Source organism: Hemitrygon akajei, unplaced genomic scaffold (genome assembly GCF_048418815.1).
Source record: "Hemitrygon akajei unplaced genomic scaffold, sHemAka1.3 Scf000098, whole genome shotgun sequence".
Classification (NCBI taxonomy): domain Eukaryota; kingdom Metazoa; phylum Chordata; class Chondrichthyes; order Myliobatiformes; family Dasyatidae; genus Hemitrygon; species Hemitrygon akajei.
The window spans coordinates 128785-156014 of NW_027331984.1; the positions used below are offsets into that span (position 1 = coordinate 128785).

The window sequence follows — 27230 nt, forward strand, 5'->3', positions numbered from 1 at the left end:
GCAGCATCTATGGGGGGAATAAAATGTTTGGTGCAAGAGACAGATGGCCATAGAAGAAAGAAAACAAAATGGGGGAGGAGCAGTAGAGGGAGGTGACAGGCGGGCAAGGATATTAGGTGAGAGGGGGAAAGGGGGATGGGAAATGGTGACAAGGGGAGGGGGCGTGAGGACATCGGTTTTGGTGCCGTCAGGTTGCACCTACTCAAACGGAATATAAGGTGTTGTTCCCCCAACCTAAACGTTGCCTCATCACGACAGCGGAGGAGGCCATGGATGGACATATCGGAATGGGAATGTGAATTGGAATTAAAATCAGTGGCCAGTGGGCGATCCCGTTTGTTCTGGTGGACGGAACGGAAATGCTTGGCGACGCTGTCTCCCAATCTACGTCGAGTCTGGTCAATATACTGGAGGCCTACCGGGAGCGACAATGGTCTTCATTCTGAGACAGATGTCCATGGAAGAAAGAAAAACAATGGGGTGTGGGGGGGGGGGGGGGAGGACTACCAGAGAGAGGCGATTGGCGGGAAGCAGATAAGGTGAGGGGCGGGGGAAGGGGATGGGAAATGGTGAAAAGGAATTAAGCATGGCCTCATCACGACAGTGAGTGATGGACATGTCGGTACAGGAATTGGAACTGGAATTAAAATCGCTGGCCACTGGGAGATCCCGCTTGTTCTGGCGGACTGAGCGCAGGTCTTTTTCAAAGCCGTCTCTGAATCTACGTTGAGCCTCGTTGATGTACACGAGGCCACACCGGGAGCACAGAACACAGTAAAAGATCCCAACAGACTCACAAGTGAAGTGTCACCTCATATGAAAAGACTGTTTACAGCTCTGAATGTTAGTGAGGGAGGTGTAGGGGCAGGTGTAGTACTTGTTCCGGTTACAAAGATAAGAGCCGGGAGGGAAATTCAGTGGGGAGGGACAAATGGACAAGGGAGTCACGTAGGGGCGATCCGTATGGAAAGGGGGGGTGGGGTTGACTAACTATTCCTCGTTCAACCCTGCTACATGTAAACACTCCATCCCCTTCTCTCAATTCCTACGTCACCGCTGCATATGATCTCAGGTTGAGGCTTTTCATTCGACTGGTCATCCATTTTAATTCCGCTTCCCATTCCCATTGCTGTATGTCCATCCATGGCCCCCTCCGCTGTCGTGATGAGGGCACACTTAGGATGGAGGAACAGCACCTTATATTCTGTACGGGTGGCCTCCAACCTGAAAAACTGAACATGGATTTTTCAAATTTCCAGGAATGCCCTCCAAACCGCTGACCCTACTCTACCCCCCCCCCCCCCCGCCACCACTTTCTATGTCCCATCTCCTTTTCCCTCTCTCACCATTTCTCCTTGACCGCCCAGCACCTCCCTCTGGTGCTCCAACATTTTTTTTGTCTGTTTTAAATGGTCCTGTCTCTTTCACATTCCAAGCTAATTACTTTATCACCACTCCCTCCCCTCCAGGTTTCACGGAACACCTAGTGTTTCGCTCTCCACACCCGGCGCCTTTTAAATCTACTCCTCAGCTGTTTTTTAATCTCCAGTCCTGCCGAAGTGTTTTCGTCCCGAATCTCGGACTGCACTTCTTTTTTTCACTGATGCTGTTTGGCCTGCAGAGATCCTAAAAGCATGTTTTGTGATTCTCATTCTGGTTATCAATAGAGGAGAAACCAGTTTCCATCCCTCGGGAATTTTCACCAAAGCTGTCAACAATACGACGGGTACATCAGCAAAATACAATGCGCGAAATTAGACGCGTCGACGTGCCCGGGGAGAAGTACAAGGTATAGACTGGGTTAGCGACTGTTCCCCTATGGTGATCTTTATTTTCTGGGTATGGTGCAACAGCTCCATTAACTGGGCATCACCAGCAACAGATCTCTTTTCATTTAATAATGACTATGTCTTCTACACCAAAAGACGATGCCCTTATAGCTATCCACAGGGTTTTCCATTGCCACCTTCCCACACACTCACTCAGATGCTCCGTATCCCCTTTCATCTTCCCACGCCCTGCCCTTCGCTCATACCGTCACACTGGCTAGTGTGGTCAGAAACCTTGGCAATAGAACCTGTGACACCCCTCAGTCCATGGGCTGACGTCGCTGTGACCTGAGCACCACTGACCGTGATTTCCCTCTTCCCATAGACTGCGCACATGACAGAGATGCATGTAGACCCACTGTTCTTTGTGTGGTTATTAACCGAGTCCCAGGTATAATCTGGGATTCTGACTAATCTAGGATCAGGTAATGGGGGAGACAGTTAGAGCAGTGGTGTGCTCCGTATGCAGTATGTGGGAGGTCAGGGTCAACACAATTGTCCCTGATGACCACACCTGCAATAGGTGCATCCAGCTGCAGCTCCTATCAGACCGAGTTAGGGAATTGGAGCAGGAGCTGGATAAACTACGGATCATTCGGGAGGCAGAGGCAGAGATAGATAAGAGTTATCGGGAGGCAGTCACACCGAAAAGGCAGGAGGTAGGCAAATGGGTGACAGTGAACAGAGGCAGGGGGAGCAGACAGAGAGAGAAGAGCACCCCAGTGGCTGTTCCCATCAAAAATAAGTATACCGTTTTGGATACTGTTAGTGGGTATGACCTACCAGGAACAAGCTGCAGTGGTCCTGTCTCTAGCACTGAGGTTGGACCTGTGACTAGGAAGGGGAGGAGAGAAGAGAAGAGAGCAGTAGTGATAGGGGATTCTATAGGAGATTTTGTGGGGAAGATCGGGAGTCTCGGACGATATGTTGCTTCCCTGGTGCCGGGGTCCGGGACATCTCAGATCGGGTGCAGGTTATTCTCGAGAGGGAGGGTAAGGATCCAGATGTTGTGGTCCATGTAGGGACCAATGACGTGGGTAGGATGAGTGAGGGGGTCCTGCGTAGGGAGTTCAGGGAGTTAGGTGCAAAGCTGAAGGGCAGGACCTCCAGGGTAACAATCTCAGGATTGCTACCTGTGCCACGTGCAAGTGAGGCAAGGAACAGAAGGATTATAAAGCTTAATACGTGGCTGAGAGGATGGTGCAGGAGGGAGGGCTTCAGGATTGTAGATAATTGGGCTTTGTTTCAGGGAAGGTGGGATCTGTTCCGAAGGGACGGTTTACACCTGAACTGGAGCGGTACTAACATTCTTGCAGGGAAGTTTGCTAGTGCTTCTTGGGGGGGTTTAAACTAAATTTGCAGGAGGCGGGGATCCAGAATGTGAGACAGGATAATGAGAGGAAGAATAAAGGACAGGTGGGGACTACACGGTTCAGGAATATTAAGTGTGTAGTGGAGGAAGGTGGGGCGGAACAAGTGATAAGGAGGTCTCATGTACAGAGGGATTGTCTGACGGAACATGGAGTTAAATGTGTTGAACAAATAAGTAAATTTAGGAAGGATAACAAAATTCTAGGGGCGTATAGCCCGATGGGAGTTCGGGGAGCTGGGTTAAGCACAATAGGCAGCGATTCAAACAGAGAGAGGAGAAATGGGCTAAAATTTCTATATCTGAATGCACGAATTGTCAGAAATAAGGCGGATGAGCTTGAAGCCCAGGTGGGAATGGGTAACTATGATGTTGTTGGGATAACGGAGACGTGGCTGCAGGGAGATCACAACTGGGAAATGAATATACAAGGGTATACGTGCTATCGTAGGGACAGAAATGTGGGCAGAGGGGGTGGTGTGGCCCTGTTGGTGAGGAATGAGATTCAGTCCTTTGCAAGGGGGGACATAGGATCAGGAGAAGTAGAGTCTGTGTGGATAGAACTGAGGAACAGTAAGGGCAAAAGGACCCAAATGGGTGTTGTCTACAGGCCACCAAACAGTAGCATGAATATTGGGTGCAAGTTGAATAGGGAGTTAACATTGGCATGTGGCAAAGGTAATGTCGCAGTAGTTATGGGGGATTTCAACATGCAGGTGAACTGGGAGAATCAGGTTGGTGCTGCACCACAGGATAGGGAGTTTGTAGAGTGCCTACGGGATGCATTCTTGGAACAGCTTGTACAAGAGCCGACCAGGGACAAGACTATTCTGGATTTAGTGTTATGTAATGAACAGGATTTGATAAGCGATCTTGCAGTAAAGGAGCCATTAGGAGGTAGTGATCACATTATGATAAGCTTTTATCTGCAATTTGAGAGGGATAAGTGCAGCTCGGAGGTGTCAGTGTTGCAGATGAACAGGGGAAACGATGGAGCCATGAGGGAGGAGCTGGCCGAAGTTGACTGGAAGGATAGCCTAGCAGAAAAGACAGTGGAACAGCAATGGCAGGTATTCTTGGGAATAATGCACAAGGTGCAAAATCAGTTCATCCCCAAGAGAAGGAAGGATTCAAAGGGGGGAAAGGGGCCACAGTGGTTGACAAAGGAAGTCAGAGATTGCATATCATTAAAATAAAAGGAAATATGACAGAGCTAAGGTGAGTGGGAGGACAGATGATTGGGAAGTTTTTAAGGAACAACAGAACTTAACTAAAAAGACAATACGGGGAGAAAAACTGAGGTACGAACGCAAGCTAGCCAGGAATATAAAGGAAGATAGCAAAAGCTTTTTTAGGTATGTGAAGAGAAAGAAGATAGTTAAGAACAATGCTGGGCCCTTGAAGAATGAATTGGGTGAAATTGTTATGGGAAACAGAGAAATGGCAGAAGAATTTAATGAGTACTTTAGATCTGTTTTCACTAAGGAAGACATAAGCAGTCTCCCAGATGTATGGATGGGCCAAGGACATAGAGTAACAGAGAAAATGAAACAGATTGGCATTCGGAAGGAAACGGTGATGAGAAGACTGATGGGACTGAAGGCTGGCAAATCTCCAGGTCCAGATGGTCTGCACCCTAGGGTACTAAAGGAGGTGGCCCTGGAAGTTGCGGATGCATTGGTAAGCATTTTCCAATGTTCCTTAGATTCAGGATCAGTTCCTGAGGATTGGAGAATGGCTAATGTTATCCCACTTTTTAAGAAAGGAGGGAGGGAGGAAACAGAGAACTATCGACCTGTCAGCCTGACATCGGTGGTGGGAAAGATGCTAGAGTCCATTATTAAGGATGAAATAGTGGCATATCTAGATAGCAGTGATAGGATTGGGCTGAGCCAGCATGGATTTACCAAGGGTAAATCATGTTTGACTAATCTGTTGGAGTTTTTCGAGGATGTAACCAGGAAGTTAGACGGGGGAGATCCAGTGGATGTAGTGTACCTCGATTTCCAGAAGGCATTTGATAAGGTCCCACATAGAAGATTGGTGGGTAAAATCAAAGCTCAAGGCATCGGGGGGAAGGCATTGACATGGATAGAAAACTGGTTGGCAGATAGAAAGCAAAGGGTAGCGGTGAATGGGTGTTTCTCGGAATGGCAGGTGGTGACTAGTGGGGTGCCACAGGGCTCGGTATTGGGACCACAGCTGTTTACCATTTACGCTAACGATTTGGATGAAGGCATAGAAAATAACATCAGCAAATTTGCTGATGATACTAAGCTGGGTGGCAGTGTGGCATGTGATGAGGATGTTAGGAGAATTCAGGGTGACTTGGATAGGCTGGGTGAGTGGGCAGATACTTGGCAGATGGCATTTAATGTGAATAAGTGTGAGGTTATCCACTTTGGGAGTAAGAACAGGAAAGCAGATTATTATCTGAATGGTATAGAGTTGGGTAAGGGTGTAATACAAAGAGATCTCGGAGTCCTTGTTCATCAGTCACTGAAGGTGAATGAGCAAGTGCAGCAGGCTGTGCAGAAGGCTAATGGAATGTTGGCCTTTATTACAAAGGGAATTGAGTACAAGAGCAAAGAAATCCTCTTGCATTTGTACAGAGCCCTGGTGAGACCACACCTGGAGTATTGTGTACAGTTTTGGTCTCCAGGGTTAAGGAAGGACATCCTGGCTGTAGAGGAAGTGCAGCGTAGATTCACGAGGTTAATTCCTGGGATGTCTGGACTGTCTTACGCAGAGAGGTTAGAGAGACTAGGCTTGTACACGCTAGAGTTAAGGAGATTGAGAGGGGATCTGATTGAAACATATAAGATTATTAAGGGATTGGACAAGATAGAGGCAGGAAATATGTTCCAGATGCTGGGAGAGTCCAGTACCAGAGGGCATGGTTTGAGAATAAGTTGTAGGTCATTTAGGACAGAGTTAAGGAAAAACTTCTTCTCCCAGAGAGTTGTGGGGGTCTGGAATGCACTGCCTAGGAAGGTAGTAGAGGCCAATTCTCTGGATGCTTTCAAGAAGGAGCAAAAAAAAACAGAAGAAGAAGGAGCTAGATAGGTATCTTATGGATAGGGGAATCAAGGGATATGGGGACAAGGCAGGAACCGGGTATTGATAGTAATTGATCAGCCGTGATCTCAAAATGGTTGTGCAGGCTCGAAGGGCCGAATGGTCTACTTCTGCACCTATTGTCTATTGTCTATAATCTCACCAACGTCTCTGACACGCTGATTTGTCTGAAACAGAGTCTGTTTGGATGGGATGAAGATGATATGGGAGGGTAAAGATCGAGGTGGATACATATATTCTAGTAGAAACGGGCGGCTGGGGGCGGGTTATTGCATAATGGGGACAGAGACGGAGGGACGAATGGCGGCGAGATAGACCGTGAGAGAGAGATGAAGTTGTAAGACGGATACTGGAGGAAGTGGGGAAAAAACTGAATATTAACAGAGATAGAGAGGTAGGAGACGGTGTGAGTTAGATGGAGTGGGATAGAGAGAGAGGAGAGAGATATGAAATTGAGAGAGAGAGAGAGAGGACAATACAGAAGCATAATCCCTAGTCTTTATCATCCAGTGACTGTAGTTCCACTGCAGAGACTCTAAGTGCTACGGCTTACCTCAGAGCTGACTTGCTGTACTGGGTGTACGTTTGTCCAGAGTCTCTAGATACGGAGAAATGACACAGGCTGCTGCTATCCGGAACAGCCAATGCAGGAGAAGAAAAACAAATTGTGATTTTAAGTATCTTTCATCTCTGCCTATGATGCAACAGTTCCTCAAACTGGGCATCACCACCAACATATCTCTTTTCATTTAATAATGACTCTGTCTTCTGTACGAAAGTAGATACCCTTATAATAATCCACAGGATTTTCCATTGCCAACTTCCCACACTCTCACTCAGCCGCTCCATATCCCCTTTCATCATCCCACGCCCCGCCCTTCGCTCATACCGTCACTCTGGTGAGTGTGGTCAGAAACCTTGGTAATAGGACCTGTGACACCTCTCAGTCCATGGGCTGACGTCGCTGTGACCTGAGCACCACTGACCGTGATTTCCCTCTTCTCATAAACTGCGCACATGACAGAGATGCATGTAGACCCAGTGATCCTGGTGTAATTATTAACCGAGCCCCAGGTTTAACCTCACAAACATCTCCGGCACGCTGATTTGTCTGATACAGAGTCTCTTTGCCTGGGATGAAGACGATATGGGAGGGTAAAAATCGAGGTGGATTCATATATTCCAGTAGAAATGGAGGGCTGGGTGCGGGATATTGCATAATGGGGACAGAGACGGAGGGACGACTGGCGGTGAGAGACAGAAAGAAAGAGAGATGAAATTGTAAGACGGATGCTGGAGGAAGTAGGAGAGAAAGGAGCCAGAACAGAGATAGAGAGGTAGGAGACGGTGTGAGTAAGAGAGAGACAGAGAGGACAGAGAGACATAGAGAGAGAAAGAGGGAGGGAGAGGGCGAGGGGGTGAGAGAGAGAGAGAGAAAACACGATACGTACAGCATAATCACTTGTCTACTGCCAGACGCTAAGTGCTTCGGCTTACCTCAGTGTCGACTTGCTGTACTGGGTGTGTGCTTGTCCAGAGCCTCTATATATGGAGGGATGACACGTGCTGTTGCTATCCAGAACAGCCAATGCAGGAGAAGAAAAAACAACTCGTGATTTTAAGTATTCCAACCGCAAGTATTGCATCATCGAATGGAGCAACATTGTGCAAACCGAAGCTCATTAATTAACTAGGACACCACATCAATATCACAAACATGAGCGGATCCAGACAGCAGCTGAACCCGCCACCTACTTTGCCTACTGTGAGGACAGTATGTGAGACCCCTCACAGTTTTCCACAAAGCTTCCAAATTAACCTGAATCACTTAAGCAAATGAGAGAAGGCATCAACATCGTTAGAGTCCCAGGTTGGTCGTCATTGCTTTTCCGCTGCACCTGTTCTGTTGTCCAGGTAATGACGCTCAGTGAGTGTTATTGGAGTAGAGTCCAGGGTAGAACTGTCCATCCACAGGTCGGATCCAGTGGCAGGAGTTGAGGAAACGACCTCAGATAAAAACCCTTCGTACAGCAATGCCGACTGCGAAACTGTGCGCTCATGTAGACTCACGGTGAAGAACGACCCCGGCATGTTCGACCGCACAAGAGACGGTGGCGCAGGTTCCCCATGCATTTCAAATTAAACCAAAGCATTTTTCCGGGCGACACTCAATGCCGATTAGGGTTTGGACTGTCTGCGAACATGCTCTGTAATTGACTGAATCAGAGAAGCATAGGGTTTCAGATCAGAAACAACCAAGCGTTCTTACCTTAACACACCTTCCTGGACGATATGAAATTAAACGCTACATCACCAATAAAGCTAAAGCAATTAATACAATAGCAGATCACTTTTCGAAAATTAGGAACATATGCGTGAGTGCGCGCAATGCGCTGCCGGCAATGGTGGTGGAGGCGGATACGGTAGGGTCTATTAAGATATTTAGGTAGGTTCATGGATCTTAGGAAAATAGAGGGCTATAGGTAAGCCTAGTAATTTCTCAGGTAGGGACATATTCGGCACAACTTTGTTGGCCGCAGGGCCTGTATTGTGCTGTAGGTTTTCTATGTTTCTATGTTACTCTGGACAAGGTAAGTACAGAACATTAAACAGTGAGAAAGAAGTAATAGAGTTAGTCGAATTTAACACCGATTAGCATGATACCATACAACAGATAGATGACAATGAAATATATAGGTATCTAGGTGTCAAAGCAAAAAGAAAATCCGACTGCCACAGAGTCAAAACTTTCCACAGAATTTACTTCAGGATTAAGAAAATCTGGCAAACAAAGCTCAATAGTAAACTTAAAACAAGTGCAATAAACACTTCCGGTATATTCTAAATAACGTCTTCGCTTGGCAACAAATTTCGGCTCGATATCAATCTGGAAAACTTACAAAGAAAAATAAGACCTCAAAGGAGAAACTTTTTGAAAGAAAAATGTACACTCCAGCACACTTAGATTAACATTACTGAGGACAGAAGGGGAAGAATAATAACAGACATTAAACAATAGCATGAAACCCCGCTGGTTTCCCTGGCTGCGTAAGTCTAGATTAATATACACTCCGGTCTTGCCGAACTCATGATACTCAGAGAGCTCTCCCACCGCAAACCCCATTCAGTGTGGATGCTGTGTACTTTGCTGCCCTGTTATAAAGTCAGTGCCAAGAAATAATAGACGGCACGTGGTATAAGATAAAAGGAATTATATTTATGAATCTTAATTAAATGTTTAGAAAAGAAAATAAAGATAGGAAAAAAAAACAAAAGGGACAATTATAATTAAACTTAACTCTTCCAAGTGACATATTGACCAATCCTCTGTCAACTGTGAACCCTTGCTCCATCTAATCACGATTACATTAACAAAAGATCCAGTTCACTTTCGAAAACACCCGTTATCGCTAACCATAATCCAAATTAACCTGCTACAGAAAAACCATTACAATAGCAGTGGAACCTCTTCCAGGGTGTTAAATACTAAACAGTCAGATAACACTTCTAATAATATAGTTTCTTAAAAAAAAAACGGAATTCATACCTCTTGTGAACATATGCATTCTGACAAGAAGTACACGCCATTACACCTAAAGGAAAGAACAACTCAGAAAGCTTATGACATAGTCACTACAGGAGAAGAAGTTAACAAATGGGGGATCATGACCCTCCCTGGAACACTAGTCCGTCATCTGAGCAGACTAGATGTCTACAAAGAAGCTTCCAAAGCCTGGCTCACATCGGGAGACCTCATCCCAGAAACAGAGGGGTCACTTGTGGCATTACAGGGCCACCTGGTGAATACAAAAATATCAAAAATACAGAACAAACGAACAAGAAATATGTCAGAAATTCGAGACTGTCAAGGACAATGCGTGTGAAGTTGCCATTGGAAGAGAGAAGGTTCTTTGGATATCGAAGCCTGAAGTTTTAAAAGTCTCCTGGACAAGATATTATGCCCCACCAGGGACCTAATACATGGATCACGTGATTGTGGAAGCAGCAATAGTGATCTTTCAAGTGTCAATTGAATCTGGCATGGATCCGGAAAAATGGAAAATTGCAAACGTCACTCAAACTGTCAGGAAGGGAGAGAGCCAGAAGAAAGGACAGGACAATAAGGCTGATTTCAGTGTCTAGGAAGATGCTTAAATCGAATATTACAGTCAACATATTTTCTGACAAATGTCAGCAAGTTTTCCTCAGGGGAAGGTTTTGTTTGCTAAAGCTTTTGGAATTCCTTCAGAGATTATCAAGCAGAATAGATAATGTAGAATCGGTAGCTGTTCTGTTCTTGGATTCTTAGAAGACCTCTGATAAGGCATCAGACATGAGGCTGCTAAAAACGTCAAGATCCACGGTGTTACATGATAGATGCTAGCATAGAGAAAGCAATGACTGTTTAGCAGGTAGGAAAGAGTGAGAATAAAGAGAGCCTTTTCTGGTAGGCTGTCAGTGACTAGTGGTATTCCACAGTGGTCTGCGTTGGGATCGCTTACGTTATACGTAAGAACGTTTTGGATACTGTTGATGGGGACGACCTACCAGGGACAAGTTGCAGTGGTTGTGTCTCTGGCACCGAGACTGGACCCTCAGCTCAGAAGAGAAGGAGGGAAAAGAGGAGAGCAGTAGTGATTGAGGATTCGATAGTTAGGGGGACAGATGAGAGGTTCTGTGGAAGAGATCGAGAATCCCGGATGGTCTGTTGCCTCCCAGGTGCCAGGGCCCACGATATCTTGGATCGAGTTCTCAGTATTGTCAAGAGGGAGGGTGAGCAGCCGGATGTCGTGATCTATGTAGGGACCAATGACGTGGATAGGAAGAAGGAAGAGTTCCTACAAAGAAGATTTAGAGAGGCAGATTCAAATTTGAAGGACAGGACCAGCTACATGCTAGTAAGGCCAGAAATAGGAAGATAATGCAGCTAAATACGTGGCTAAGGAGTTGGTGCGGGAGGGAGCGCTTCATGTTTCTGGACAATTGGGCTTTGTTCCAGGGAATGTGAGACCTGTTCCGACGGATGGGTTGCAGCTGAACTGGATGGGGACTAACATCCTTGTGGGAAGGATTGCTAGTGAATCCCCGGGGGGTTTAATCTAGGTATGCAGGGGGAGGGGAACCAGAATATTAGAGCAGATAGTGAGGTGGAGCAGGATAAAGGTCATGCGAGATCTGCAAGTATAGTGCATGGAGTAAAGCCAGATCTGACATATAAAGAGGCTTTGAAGAAAGTGAAGCAGAATAAAACGTGTAAATTTAGTAAGGTAGAAGGGGAAAAAGTACCTGAACTTCAATGAAAGAAGCATCAGGAACAAAGGTGATGAACTGAGAGCTTGGATACATGCATGGAATTATGATGTGGTGGCCATTACAGAGACTTGGCTGGCACCAGGGCAGGAATGGATTCTCAATATTCCTGGATTTCAGTGCTTTAAAAGGGATGGGGGGGAGGGATGAAGGGTGGCATTACAGGTCAGGGATACTATTACAGCTACAGAGAGGGTGGGTAATGTAGCTGGATCATCATCTCTGTCAGTATCGGTAGAAGTCAGGAACAGGAAGGGAGCAGTTACTCTACTGGGAGTATCCAACGGGCCCGCTGGGAGCAGCAAAGATACGGACGAGCAGATTGGGATTTTGGAAAGGTGCAAAAATAACAGGGTTTTTATCATGGGTGACTTTAACTTCCCTAATATTGATTGGCACCTGATTAGTTCCAATAGTTCATAAAACATAGAACAATACAACACAGTACAGGAAATTCGGCCTACAATGTTGTGCCGACCCTTAAACCCTGCCTCCCATATAACCCCCCCACCTTAAATTCCTCCATATACCTGTCTAGTAGTCTCCTAAATTTCACTACTGTATCTGCCTCCACCACTGTCTCAGGCAGTGCATTCCATGCACCAACCACTCGCTGAGTAAAAAGCCATCCTCTAATCTCCTCTTTGAACTTCCCTCCTTTTACCTTAAAGCCATGTTCTCTTGTACTGAGCAGTGGTACCCTGGTGAAGAGGCGCTGGTTGTCCACTATATCTATTTCTCTTAATATCCTGCATACCTCTATCATGTCTCCTCTCATCCTCCATCACTCTGGAGAGTAAAGCTCAGTCTCCTCTAATCTCTGATCATAATGCATACACTCTAAACCAGGCAGCATCCTGGTAAATCTCCTCTGTACCCTTTCCAATGCATCCACATCCTTCCTATAGTGAGGCGACCAGAACTGGACACAGTACTCCAAGTGTGGCCTAACCATAGCTTTATATAGCTGCATCATTACATCGCTACTCTTAAACTCTATCCCTCGACTTATGAAACCTAATACTCCATAAGCTTTCTTAACTACCCTGAACTGAACTGGAAGGGGACTACCATCTTGCGGGAAGTTTTGCTACTGCTGCTCCGTGGGATTTAAAATAGATTTGCAGGGAGAAGGGATACAGAGTGTTAGAGCAGATAGTGAGGTGGAGGAGGATAAATGTCATGCGAGAGCTGCAAGTATAGTGCTTGGAGTAAAGCCAGATCTAGCTTATGAAGAGGCTTTGAGGAAAGGGAAACAGAATAAAGGGTGTAAAGGTAGTAAGGTAGAAGGGCTTCAGTGTGTGTACTTCAATGTAAGAAGCATCAGGAACAAAGGTGATCAACAGAGAGCTTGGATACATACATGGAATTATGATGTGGTGGCCATTACAGAGACTTGGCTGGCACCAGGGCAGGAATGGATTCTCAAAATTCCAGGATTTCAATGCTTTAAAAGGGACAGTGAAGGTGAAATGGAAAGGAGGGGTGGGCATTACTGGTCAGGGATACTATTACAGCTAAGGAAAGGGTGGGTAATGTATCAGGATCATCTTCTCTGTCAGTATCGGTAGAAGTCAGGAACAGGAAGGTAGCAGCTACTCTATTGGGAGTATTCTATAGATCTCCTGATAGCAGCCGAGATACAGAGGAGCAGATTGGGAGGCAGATTTTGAAAAAGTGTAAAAATAACAGGGTTGGTACCATGTGTGACTGTAACTTACCTAATATTGATTGGCAACTGATTAGTTCCAGTGGTTTAGACGGGGCAGAGATTGTTAAGTGCATCCAGGACGGATTTCTATCACAGTATGTTGACATTCCTACCAGGGGTAATGCCATAGTAGATCTAGTATTAGGTAACAAAACGGGTCAGGTCACAAATCTCTGTCTGTGAACATCTGGGGGACAGTGCCCACCGCTCCCTGGCCTTTAGCATTATCATGGAAAAGGATAGAATCAGAGAGGACAGGAAGATTTTTAATTTGTGAAGGGCAAATTATGAGGCTATAAGTCTAGAAATTGCGGGTGTGAATTGGGATGATGTTTTTGCAGGGAAATGTATTATGGACATGTGGTTGATGTTTAAGGATCTCTTGCAGGATGTTAGGGAAAAATTGGTCCCGGTGAGGAAGATAAAGAATGGTAGTGTGAAGGAACCATGGGTGACAAGTGAGGTGGAGAATCTAGTCAGATAGAAGAAGGCAGCATACATGTTTAGGAAGCAAGGATCAGATGGGTTTATTCAGGAAATAGGGTAGCAAGAAAGGAACTTAAGAAGGGGCTGAGGAGAGCAAGAAAGGGGCATCAGAAGGGCTTAGCGAGTTTCGTAAAGAAAAACCACAAGGTATACTTCAATTTTGTGAAGAAGAAAAGGTTGACAGGAGTGAAGATAAGGCCAGTTAGGGATAAAGGTGGGAAGATGTGCCTGGAGGCTGTGGAAGTGAGGGAGGTCCTCAATGAATACTTCTCTTCGGTATTCACCAATGGGAGGGAACTTGATGGCGGTGAGGACAATATGAGTGAAGTTGATGTTCTGGAGCATGTTGATATTATGGCAGAAGATGGTTTGGAGTTGTTAAAATACATTAGGACGGATCAGTCCCCGAGGCCTGATGGAATATTCCGCAAGCTGCTCCACGAGGCGAGGGAAGAGAATGCTGAGCTTCTGGCTAGAATCGTTATATCCTCGTTGTCCACGGGAATGGTACCGGAGAATTGGAGGGAGGCGACTGTTATCCCCTTGCTGAGAAAAAGGTGATAGGGATAGTCCAGGTAATTATAGACTATTGAGCCTTACGCCTGTGGTGGAAAAGCTGTTAGAAAAAAATCGTATAAATAGAATTTATGGGCATTTAGAAAATCATGGTCTGATCAGGGACAGTCAGCATGGCTTTGTGAAGGGCAGATCGTGCCTAACAAGCCTGATAGAGTTCTTTGAGGAGGTGATCAGGCATAGAGATAAGGGAAGTGCAGTGGATCTGATCTATAGGGATTTTAGTAAGGCATTTGACAAGGTACCACACGGTAGGCTTATTCAGAAAGTCTGAAGGCATGGGATCCAGGGAAGTTTGGCCAGATGGATTCAGAATTGGCTTGCCTGCAGAAGGCAGAGGGTCATGGTGGAGGGAGTACATTCTGATTGGAGGGTTGTGACTAGTGGTGACCCACAAGGATTGGTTCTGGGATTTTTATTAATGACCTGGAAGTGGGTGTAGAAGGGTGGGTTGGCAAGTTTGCAGACGACACAAAGGTTGCTGGTGTTGTAGATCGCGTTGTGAATTGTCGAAGATTGCAGAGAGACATTGATAGGATGCAGAATTGGGCTGCAAAGTGGCAGATGGAGTTCAGACCGGAAGTATGAGGTGGTACACTTTGGAAGGACAAACTCCAAGACAGAGTACAAAGTAAATGGCAGGGTACTTGGGAGTGTGGATGAGTAGAGGGATATGGGGGTACAAGTCCTCAGATACCTGAAAGTTGCCTCACAGGTAGATAGTGTAGTTACAAAAGCTTATGAAGTGTTAGCTTTCATAAATCGAGGGATAGAGTTTAAGAGTCGCTGGGGAATGATACACTCTATAAAATTCTGGTTACGCCACACTTGCTGTACTGTGTCCATTTCTGATCGCCTCACTGTAGGAAGGACGTGGAAGCTTTGGAAAGAGTACAGAGGAGATTTACCAGGATGCTGCCCGGTTTAGAGAGTATGCATTATGATCAGAGATTAAGGGAGCTAGGGCTTTACTCTCTTGAGAGAAGGAGGATGACAGGAGACATGATAGAGGTATACAGGATATTAAGAAGAATAGATAGAGTGGACAGCCAGGGCCTCTTCCCCAGGGTACCACTCAATTCAAAATACAAGAGGACATGGTTTTAAGGTAAGGAGAGGAAAGTTCAAGGGGGATATTAGAGGGTGATGTTTCACTCAGAGAGTGGTTGTTGCATGGAATGCACAGCCTGAGTCAGTGGTGGAGTCAGATACATTAGTGAACGTTAAAAGACTACTAGACAGACATATGGAGGAATTTAAGGTGGAGGGTTACATTGGAGGCAGGGTTTAAGGGTCGGCTCAGCATTGTGGGCCGAATGGCCTGTACTGTGCTGTGTTGTTCTACGTTCTATATTCTATGTTCTAGCATTCTGCGGAAGTGGAATAGATGGCTCTGTGGCAAAACTTTCAGATGATGCGAAGATAGGTAGAGGGGAAGATAGTTTTGAAAAAGCAGACAGGCTCCACAATGATTTAGACGGATTGGGAGAATGGGCAAAGAGGTAGGGAATTGAATACAGTCTCTTCTCCTGTATGATTAAATAAAAGCACGGAATATTTTAGAATTCCTTAAACGTTTATTGGCCGGTTGAGTCGCTGCTGCGAAATGCCAATGCGATATTAGCATTCATTTCAAGAGGAATAGAATATAAAAGCAAGAATGAATGAAACTTCCGAAAACTCTGGGCAGGCTGCTTTTGGCGTACTGTGACCCGTTTTGGTCTCACTAATAAGGGATGTGCTAGAAGGTGAGTGCGGTATCATTTGTACAGGAGGGGAATTATATTTAATTAATTAAGTTTGAAGGATTAAAACGCAGGAAGAGCTCAGAAGATTAGGCAGCAACTGTGGAAAAGACTGCAATCTGTATTTAGGGCCGCAGAGAGAAGGTAGCTCTGATCTGGAATGGAGGCCCCATTCTTGGAGCAGATGCAGATGAGATGAAGGAAAGGAGAAAAGGGAATGGTATTTTTACAGGAAACTGCGAGGGAAGAGATATGGACCAGATAACAGTTGGAGACGGTATGTTTCTAATGAAGAGGGTCGACAATTTATCTCCAGTGATGGAGACACAGAGATTGAGCAAGGGAAGGGAGTTGTTATAATGGACCAAGTGTATTTAAGGTCAGTGTGGACGTTGGTGGCAAATGTGATGAAATTCACGGCCTCAGAGCAGGTGCATGAAAAGCATCAATGCAGTCATCAGTGTTCTGGAGGACAAGATGGGGAACATTTCTGGGGAAAGTTTGGCACAGGGACGAAACCCATAGACAGCCTTCGTGCCTGGATAAAGCAGAAGGAGCCGAAAGAAAAATATTGAGGGTGAGGATGAATTCTGCCAGACAGAGGAAAGTGATGTCGGATCAGGGTAGAGGTGTATTGAGAGTGGTCATTCACGCTGAAAATGAGGCAATCGTGGTCAGGAAATTGCTCATTAGAGAGGAGATCACGAGCATGATAAGTTTCGCCCATGTAGCTGGGAAGACAGAATGGGTTGAGGTACGAGCATTGGAGTACAGTGGGTCAGGAGAAGGCAGCAAATGGGTCTACCCGGAACAGTCACGATTGTGGATCTTGGGTATTGGGTCAAAATAAGCAGATCTGGGTGAAGGATCTGTGAATTTGGTGACAGTGGATGGGAGATCTGCAGAACTGATGAGGTCAGTAACAGTGTCGGAGACAGTTTTGTGACGCTGCGGAGCTGGGCTTTCTTTATGTGGTAGGGATAAGGAGGTGTTGGACTCCACAAATTCCATCCGAAACATTACAACAGCACAATCTTTGTCTGGGGGTTTGTTGGTAAGTTTGGGATAGGCGCAGAGAGTGCGGAGTTTAGAGTGGGTAAGACATGAGGAGGAATGAGGCGTGGTAGTGTACCTGACTGATGTATCGTCGGGAATTAGGGATTGAAAGTTCCAAAGCAGGGCAGCGAACCAATGCGATATGTGGAAGGAGTTTTGCAGAAGGGAGAAGTAGAAATCTGTGCGTCGGCTAGAAAGAGCAACACCTTGTATTTATTACTGTTAACACTGACTTAGACAATTTGGACGTTGTGTGTTAAAAAAAAGTATAACTCTCCCTTCTCAGACTCAAATTGCACAATCAAATAAATACGAAAAACAACATTTGTTTGCAGCATTCCACGGGAAGATTTTACTTTAGAAACTAGCAATATTGCACAGTCAACTTTTATAGCAGAGGCACTTGGTTCTCGGACCGAGGTGTTGACTGTAGGAAGGGTCGCATCATGTTTAAGAAGTTATTATGTTTTTTTTTAATCCAAAAAAAGTGGCCAGGAAACTCAAAATAATCAAAAAAATTAAATATGTGGGCAAACTAGCCAATGACATGAAGTAGGATGCTAAAAGTCTGTTTTTCAGTTACGTAAAGAGTAAAAGGGAGGTGAGAGCTGAAAATAGACCACTAGAAATGATGTTGGTGAAGTCGTAATAGGGGGAAAAGAAATGGTATATGATCCGAATGAGAACTTCGCATTAGACCTCACTGTGGAAGGCATTGCGTGCCAGGGAGAACATGTGAGAGCCTTTGCTATTACAAATGAAAAAGTGCCAGGGAAACGAAAAGGCATACATTGTACAACATGGAGCTCTTAAAGATGTTGCCGAAGAGATGGCAAATGCATTGGTTATGATCTTTCATGAATCACTCGATTCTGGTATGGGTTCGGAGGACACTCTGATTTCAAATGTCACTGCACACTTTAAGAAGGGACGAAGGCAAATAAAGAAACATATTTTAAGACTGATAGACTAACCTCAGTAGCTTTGAACGTTTTGGTGTCCAGTAATAACAATGATGTTTCTGGTAATTGTAGATGAATGATAAAGCTGTCAAAAACAGCATGATCTCTGTCAACAGACATCGTGCCTGACAAATCTGAAACAGTTCCTTAAGGACGTAACAAGTAGTATGGAGAAAAGGAAAGGCAGTGGATGTCCTTTACTTGGATTTTTGAAAAGCAGTTGCTATGGTGCTACTCATGATGCTTCATAACAAGATAAAATCACATGGCATTACAGGGAAGATACTGACGTGGTTGGAGGGATAGTAGAATAGCAGGAGTCAGCAAGTGGAATAAAAAAGGCATTTTCTGGTTTGCTGCCAGTAACTGGCAATCTTCCTCAGGGGCCTGTATTTAGAATGCTTCCTCTCATATTGCTTGTCAATGATTGAGATAATGGAATTGATAGCTTTCTTGCAACGTTCAGAGATGTTCTGAAGATAGTTGGATGGGTCGGTAGTGCCAAGGAAGCAATATGATTGAGGAAGGAAATCTGAGCATCAGGGTATATGGTGAGAGGGCAGGTGTACGGGGTTGAATCGATCCAGGATCAGCCATTACAAAATGATAGACGGGATCATTGGTTTGAATGGATTAATTCTACTCCTTTGTCTAATGACTTATACAAATTGGCAGAATGGTCGAAAAAAATAGCAGATGGAATACAGTTTTCAGAAAGAAATGAAAATGCATTTTGGCAAAAGGAACAAACGTGCAGAATGTTATCTGAGACAATTCAAACATGAGAGGAGCAGAGGGCCTGAAGAGACGACTTGCTAGTCTCCGTGTAGGTTGACTTACAGATTGAGCTTGTCATAAAGAAGGAAAGTGCAATGTTGTGATGCATTTCAAAGTGGAATATAATATAAAAACAACAAGATGTTGCTGAAGATTTATAAGATACTCTTCTGCTCTTGGAAATGTTGCCAATAAGGTTGGCCTTTTAAGTTCTTCCAGTATTTTAATCCTTCAAAGATATGTTTTCCCTTCCTCTGCGATTGATACTGCACTGCCCTTGTCTGATGATAGCACATCCGTTCATAGTGGGGCCAAAACGGCTCACTGTACTGCATGTACTAACTGTACTAATTACGCCTTGCTTTTATATTCTATTCCTTCTGAAATGAAGGTTCCACTGCTAATGTAATGGCCATTCTGTAGAAGCTGGGTATGGGATATGGTTAGAGATAACGGGTGTTTTGGAATGTGATCCTTTTCAGTTCTTACTGTTCTTTGTAAATTTTCAAGAATGATTTCGGCCAAAATATGTTGCTAAAACAAAGACGTTAACACGGTTATCATCGAAGCTATCTTTGCATTTGCTGTAAGTTTACTATTGAACTTTGTTTGGCAGATTTTCGAAAGCCTGAAGTAAATTATACGGAACGCTTTTTTCATTTGTCGGAATATGATCCATTTTGCTTGTTGTAGACACCTAAATACCTACTGTATATATTTCATGATCATCCATCTGTTGTATCATCTCATGGTACTCATTTTTGAATTCAACTAACTCTACTACATCTTCCCCTCTGCTTAATGTTCTGTGGTTATCCAATCCAATCTATATGTCAGATTTTTTTTTGAAAAAAGTTCTACTATTTGCATTCTTTGCTTTAGCTTTAAAAGTGAACTAGCATTTAATTTCAAATCATCAGGAAGGTGTTTTAAGATGTAATTGGTTTGGTTGCTTCTGAACTGAATCCCTATATTCCTCTGTTTCGGTTGAATTAGAGAGCGGGTTTGAAAACTGTCAAAACCCCAGTAGTCTGAGAGTGTCGCTGGGAATTGCATGGGTAACCTGCACTGCCGTCTTAGGGGGCGGAATAAGGTGCTGGGACCATCTCTTCCAGTCACTCTACATGAGCGCACAGTTCTGCAGTATGGGTTGCTACACGAAGTGATTTAACCTGGGGTCGGTGCCCAGAACTGCTGCCACAGGATTTGACCCGTGATTTTACTGTTGTATTCCAGACTCACCCTGCTCGGATTATAGACAATGACAGTCAGTAGCTCGACAACAGAATAGGTACAGTTCTGTGTAATGTCCGAAATGTGATGACGATCAAACTAGGATTCTAACGACACAGATGTCTTCATCCATTTACATAAGTGGCTGAGGTTCATTTGGAAGCATTGTGGAGAACGGTGGGGTGTCTCACATACTGTCCTCCTCGTAGGCAAAGTAGGTCAGCTGCTGTCTGGATCCACTCATGTTTGTGACATTGCGGTGGTGTCCTGGTTAATCAATGAACATCTGTTTGCACAAAGTAGCTCCATATGATCATAAGAACATTAAAAAAATAAGAAATAGGAGCAGGAGTAGGCCATCCGGCCCATCCAACCTGTCTCGCTATTCAATAAGTTTATGGACGATCTGTCTGTAAACTCAGCTCAATGGACCTGCCTCTTCCCCATAACCCTTAATTGTCTTGCAATGTAAAAAAAAAACTATCTGTTTTTTTTAAATATAGTTAGTGAAGATGCCTCAACTGCTTCACTGGGCAGAGAATTCCACAGATTCTCCTCATGTCCGTGCTAAATCTTCTCCCCTGAATCTTTAGGCAATGTCCCCAAGTTTGAGTCTCACCTACCAATGGATACAACTTTCCTACTTCTATCTTATCTATCCCTTTCAAAATGTTGCATGTTTCTATAAGATCCCCTCTCATTCTTCTGAACTGCAGAGAATATAATCCCAGGCTACTCAATCTCTCCTCATACGTTAACCCCTTCATCCCTATGCAACATTTGCGGGTGGAGTACTTAAAATCAAGAGTTTTTTTTTCGTCTCCTGCACTGCTGTTCTGCACAGCAACAGCCTGTGTCATCTCGCCGTATATAGAGGCTCTGGTCAAACACACAACCAGTACAGCAAGACAACACTGAGCTAAGCCATAGTACTTAGTGTCTCAGCATTGGAACAGTATTCAGTGGATGTTAGAAACAAGGGGTTATTCTGTACTTATCGCCCCCAATTTCCACCTCTCTCTCTGTCTCTCATTTTCTCTCACTCCTCTCTCTCAATTCCATCTCTCTCGCTCTTTCTCCTTCTCTCTCTCGCTCTCTCTCTTTCTGTCAGTCTCTCTCCCTCCCCTTGCCTCGCTGCCTCTTCAACTATGCTTTGTCTCTCTAATTCACACACTCTTACATCTCCATCTCTGTTCCAGCTACTCTCTCTCTCGCAACTCCTGCAGTCTCCATTGAGCAATTTCATCTCTCTCTCCCATCCGTCCCTCCGCCCCATCCACATTTCGCCATGTTCTGTCCCCATCCCTCCGTCTCCGTCTGCAATATGTGCATCCACCTCGCTCTCTACCCTGCCATATCATCTTCAACCCACCCGCAGAGACTCAGTATCAGACAAAACACCGTGCCGGAGATGTTGTTGCAGTTAAGCCTGGGTCTGGGTTATTGATCACACAAGAGACACTGGGTCTAAATGCACCTCCAGCACGTTGGCAGTCTGTAAGAGCGGGAAATCACGGTCAATGGTGTTCAGGACTCAGCGACGTAACCCATGAACTGAGGAGATCACAGATCCAAGGACCAAAGTTTCTGACGACATTCACCATGTGTAGGTGTGAGCGCAGAGCAGGGCTTGGGATGATGAAATGGAATATGCAGCGGCCGGGTAAGTGTGTGGGAAGGTGGCAATGGAATATCGTGTGGATGGCTGTAAGGGCATCTACCGTGGTGCTGAAGACAATGTCTTTATTAAATAGAAAGTGATCTGTGGGTGCTGATGCCCAGTTTGTGGAGCAGGGCCACCACACCAGAGACTGAAAACCAGCCTGGGAGAACAGTCGCTAACTCACTGCACTGATGGCGCTGGGCTTTCTCCCCAAAGAGCTTGCTCAGTGAAGAGGAAAAAGTTCGGTCGAATTGTGCGTGACGTTTTTGCAGATGTACCGAGTGTATTGTGGACAGCGTTAGTCTCGGAGAGGGCAGTGAAGCTTACTTAGGGAGGGGTACTTGTCTGTCCTCTGGAGTAGATATTAACAATTAGAATCAGAATCACACAAAATGCTTGAGGAACTCAGCAGGCCAGGCAGAATCTATGAATAAAAAATGTACAGTCGTAGTTTCGGGACGAAACACTACTCTAAGACTGGAGAAAAAGAAAAAGCTGAGGCATCGACATAAATCGTGGTGTGGAGGTCCTGAGGTTAGAGCAAAACGCCAGGTTATAGGCTAAACCTGAAGGGAGGGATGAAGTAAATAGCTGGGAAGTTGGTTGGTGAAAGAGAGAGAACGACATAGAAGAAACAAATAACGAGGAGTAGCACCAGAGGGAGGCGATGGGCAGTCAAATAGATAAGGTGAGAGAGGGAAAACGGGATGAGAAATAGATAGGCGGTGTTTCTGGAGGGCATTACTGGAAGTATGTAAAGTCAATGTTTGTGCCATCAGTTGGATGCAACCCAAGAGGACTATAAGGTGTAATTACTCCATCCTAAGTGTGGCCTCATCACGACAGTGGAGGAGGATATGGATGGATACTCCGCAGTGGGAATGGGAAGTGGAATTAAAATGTCTGACTATAGGATGCAAAGCCTCATCCTGAGAGAATATGCCACGCTGCTGGAGGAATTGAGAGAATGGGATGGTGTTTGACAAGTAGCAGTGTCAGACGAGGTATAGAACAAGTACCAGCGTAGAACGCCATCCCCTTCTCTCAGTTCCTCGGACATCCACAACCAAGCAGACCTCTCCCTATCTCCTTATTCACGTTCTGCTCTCCATACGGATCTCGCAGTGTGCGACTTTTTTATCTTTGCAAGCAGAAGAAGTGCCACAGATCCTTACCTAAACAGTCCTTCCATGTGAGCCGACACTTCCCCTGTGAGTCTGTTGCGGTCACTTATTGTGCCCGTTGCTCCCGGTGTGGCCGGCTGTATATCGATGAGACTCGACGCAGATTGGGAGACCGCTTCGCCATGCATCTACTATCCATCCGCCAGAACCAGCGGGATCTTGCAGTGGCCACCGACTTTAATTCCAATTCCCATTCCCATTCAGATTTGTCCATCCATGGCCTCCTCCACTGTGGTGATGAGGCCGCACTCAGGTTTGAAGAACAACACCTTATATACCATTTGGATATCCTGCAACCTGATGGCAAGAACATCGTTGTCTAAAACTTCCAGCAATGTGCCCAGGCCCTTTCCCCTTTTTCTCCAATTCCCATCGCCTTTCCCCTCTCTCACTTCATTTGCTTGTCTGCCCGTCGCCTCCCTCTTGTGTTCCCCCCAACTTTTATTCTTCTTTCTACCATGGACTCCATCCTCTTTCACCAATCAAATTCCCATCTATTTACTTCATCACTCCCCCTCCAGGATTCACCTATCACACGGCGTTTCTATCTCCCCTCCACCCAACTTTTTATTCTACTCCTCAGGTTTCTGTTTTCCAGTCCTGCCGAAGGGTTTTGGTCGGAAAACTTCAGTGTATTTGTTTCCATAGATGTTACCTAGACGGGAAATATAAAGGTTTGTGTGTGTTGGAGAGAGTTACTGGAAGTTTCAAAGATCACTGTTCATGCCATCGGGTTGCAGGCGAGCCAATCAGAACAACAGGCGCTCTTTCTCCATCTTAAGTGTGCCTTCATCACGACAGAGTGGACATCAGGGATGGACATACCTCAAAGGGAATGGAAGTGGAAGACCACTAGAATGAAAAGTCTCACCCTGAGAACATGTGCGGCGGCGACTGAGGACTTGAGAGCAGTGGATGGTGTTTGAACATGCAGCAGGGTTGAACAAGTTATAGTTACTCTCGCCCACTGCCCCTTTCCATACGGATCGTATATTCGTCTCTGCCCACCGATCTTCCTCCTGGCAAACAGAGCAGTTGCCACACCTGCCCCTACACCCCCCCCCCCACTGACATTCGGTGGTCCCGGTGTGGCCTGTTATATATCAACGAGACTCGACATATATTGGGAGACGGATTTGCCAAGCATCTACGTTCCGTCCGCCAGAACAAGCGGGGTCGGAAACTGGCCACTGAGTTTAATTCCATTTCTCATTCCCATTCTGATATGTCCATCCATGACCACCTGAAATGTCGTGAGGAGGCCACGCTGAGATTGAAAAAGAACACCTTATAATCCGGTTGATTAGATGCAACCTGACACCACGAAAATCGATGTATCAATCTTCCTGTAATATGCCACGCACCCTCTCCCTTTCACGATTTCCCATCCCCTTGTACCCCTCTCACTTTACCAGAGAAAGGGAAATTAATTTCGATTAAGTACATTTCATTAGAGCTGAGGAGAGAGAGAAAAGTAAGTTGGTCTGGGCAGAGAAGTTGGGAAGGCGCTGTAGTAACCAAATAAATATCCCTGTTCGGGTGAGATTTGAGCACTCCATGTGGTAGATAATTTGTTTTATCTGATGTACGAGGTAGAGTGCAAAGATTGTTTTAAGCACTGTGCCAAACACTCCGCACCTTCTGTCCGACCACCCCATCCCTCTATCCGCCCTTAAACCTTGCAAATCCTCCTCGGCAGATTTCACCCAGTCACTCTTCCTCTCCCGCCTTATCTCTAGGAACTCTCCTTCCCTTTCTCTCTAAGAGAGTTCCCTGCAGGTTTTCTGTCTTTTTCTGGAATGTAGGAGGCTGGCTGGGGTGTTCTAACCATTGGAGGGCATGGATAGTTCACACAGTGGGAACGTTATCCCATGTTGCAGATGTGTTTCAAAACTACAGATTTAAGAAGCGGGGTGAGAGGTTCACAGGTTCACTAGCCGTAGGGCTAGCTGTGGTGGTGCTGGGATTTCTGGAGCCGGATTGCGGTGCCCTGGTGGGGCAGGATGGATATACTCTTGCCTGCAATCCCTAGTATCGAGATGAAAAAAGAAAATTGCGGCTTTTTTGCCAATATACGAAATCAATACGAAGCTGTTGGGAACCAGAATTGACCCAACGGGCCAAAGGACTGCCTGCTGGATGACCCGATCAATGACACTATGCTGATGACAGATACTGGGTAGTGACTGCTTCTGTTTACACAGGGTGACTATGCTGCCCGTGTTTCTGCTTACGGCCTCACTGGTCTTAGAAGCTGGCTTGAGCGAAAGGTAAGCTGTGAGCGAAATCGCTTTCCTTCCGCAGTCCCACATCTGCCGCTCAGTCCCGATCCCTGCCTAGCCCAGCCTCCCTGCCCTGTACCGCCTCCGACACGAACCCTGCCTGCCTGACTCGCCTCCCTCCTTCCATTCCGTCTTCCTGCACCAGCCTGCCTCCTCTACCCTGCTTCCCTGCACCAACTCGCATCTCCAATACACAGCGCTTAAACCCTGATTCTCCTTGCTACGTAGACCGGGGCGAGGACGACAACGGAATAGTCGGTTTCCACAAATATATTCAGCCACGTCAGTAACGGTAGACACTCGGCAACGGCCAATATTAGAGCTACGAAGCGAGCTCCTTTCACAAAATACATTTACACTCAGAATCAAGTCAAAACATGTGTAACTCCTGCACGTCAAAGCATTGGTTTCACCCGCATGCGCACTCACCACATCATCACAATCGATATGATGTAGTACTCTATCCAGTCTCACCACTTATCAGCCCATTTCCTTCTTGGCTTCGTACTCATTTCTGTGCTGATACTCAGCCCATCTTAACATTTTCTTCACCCAGCGTACCTACCCTTTCATACCTACTCTCGAGACCATCCAGCACGCCTTCCATTCCTACTCACCAATCTTATCCCCTAGCCCACCTTCCGCGTTTCTCTCTCCAGGACTCTCTCCTCACAATAGCTCTATGTACAATGTCTCGTGTTTCTTACAGGCCTTGCTTCCATCATTGAGTTCTGCATCGCTACCCATCGGGACTGCATACCAGCGCCATGACCCTCTACAAACCAGGCTCAGTATAAATGTTCAATTGGACTGTTCCCTTTGCATTTTTGGCCCGGCATATTGATCAGGGAGAAACCGGAAATAATAAGTGTGGATCGGATAGGGGGAATTTGTGAAACGAAGTATGTTTGGGGAAGGAGACTGGCCCAAAAAGACGGGACGGGAGAAGGGAGGCGATGGAGACGGCCCGTTATGGGATGGGGCAGGCCAGGGCAGGGAATAAGGAATTACTTCTTTCTCACGTTCTGTTACCACAGTTCCACTGCAGAGACGCTAAGTGTGACGGTTTACCTAAGTGTTGACTTGCAGTACTGGGTCTGCGCTTATCCACAGCCTCTATATACGGAGAAATGACAGAGGCTACGGCTATGCAGAACTCCCAGTGCAGGGGGACAAAGACAACTCATGATTCTGAATACATTTGCCGCTAGTGTCGCATCATCGAATGGAGCTACCTGTGCAAACCAAAGCTCATTATTTAACTAGGACACAACATCAATATCACAAACATGAGCGGATCCAGACAGCAGCTGAAACTGCCACCTACTTTGCCTACTGTGAGGACAGGATGTGAGACCCCTCACCGTTCTCCACAAAGCTTCCAAATTAACCAGAATCACTTCAGCAAATAAGAGAAGGCTTCAGCATCGTTAGAGTCCTAGGTTGGTCGTCATTGCTTTTCCGCGGTTACACGGAGCTGCACCTGTTCTGTTGTTCCGGTAAAGACGCTCAGTGAGTGTTATTGGAGTAGAGTCCAGGGTAGAACTGTCCATCCACAGGTCTGATCCAGTGGTAAGAGGTGAGGAACCGACCTCAGGATACAACCCTCCGTAGAGCAATGACTACTGGAAAACTGTGCGCTCATGTAGACTCACGGTGAAGAATGACCCCGGTACGTTCGACCGCACAAGAGACGATGGCGCAGGTTCCCCATGCATTTGAAACTAAACCAAGGCAATTTTCCGTGCGGCACTCAGTGCTTGCTCGGGTTTGGACTTTCTTTGAACACGGTCTGTAATTGACTGAATCAGAGAAACATAAGGTTTCAGATCAGAGACAACCAAACAATTTATTCCTTAACAAACCTTCCTGGCCGATTTGAAATTAAACACCACTTCACCAGTAAAGCTAAAGCAATTAAAACAATAGTTGTACTCTTTTCCAAAATTAGGAACATATAATCTAGATG

General features: G+C 45.7%; 1 protein-coding gene across 1 annotated transcript in view; it reads right to left on the bottom strand.

Moving 5' to 3' along the window:
* Positions 1-23107, bottom strand: part of LOC140723033 (uncharacterized) — a 39689-nt gene extending 16582 nt beyond the window's left edge. The window contains exon 1 of the mRNA XM_073037658.1: positions 22971-23107. Within this exon, the coding sequence (XP_072893759.1) occupies positions 22971-23107 (137 nt within the window). The remainder of the gene's footprint in view (positions 1-22970) is intronic.
* Between the last annotated feature and the right edge of the window lie 4123 nt (positions 23108-27230).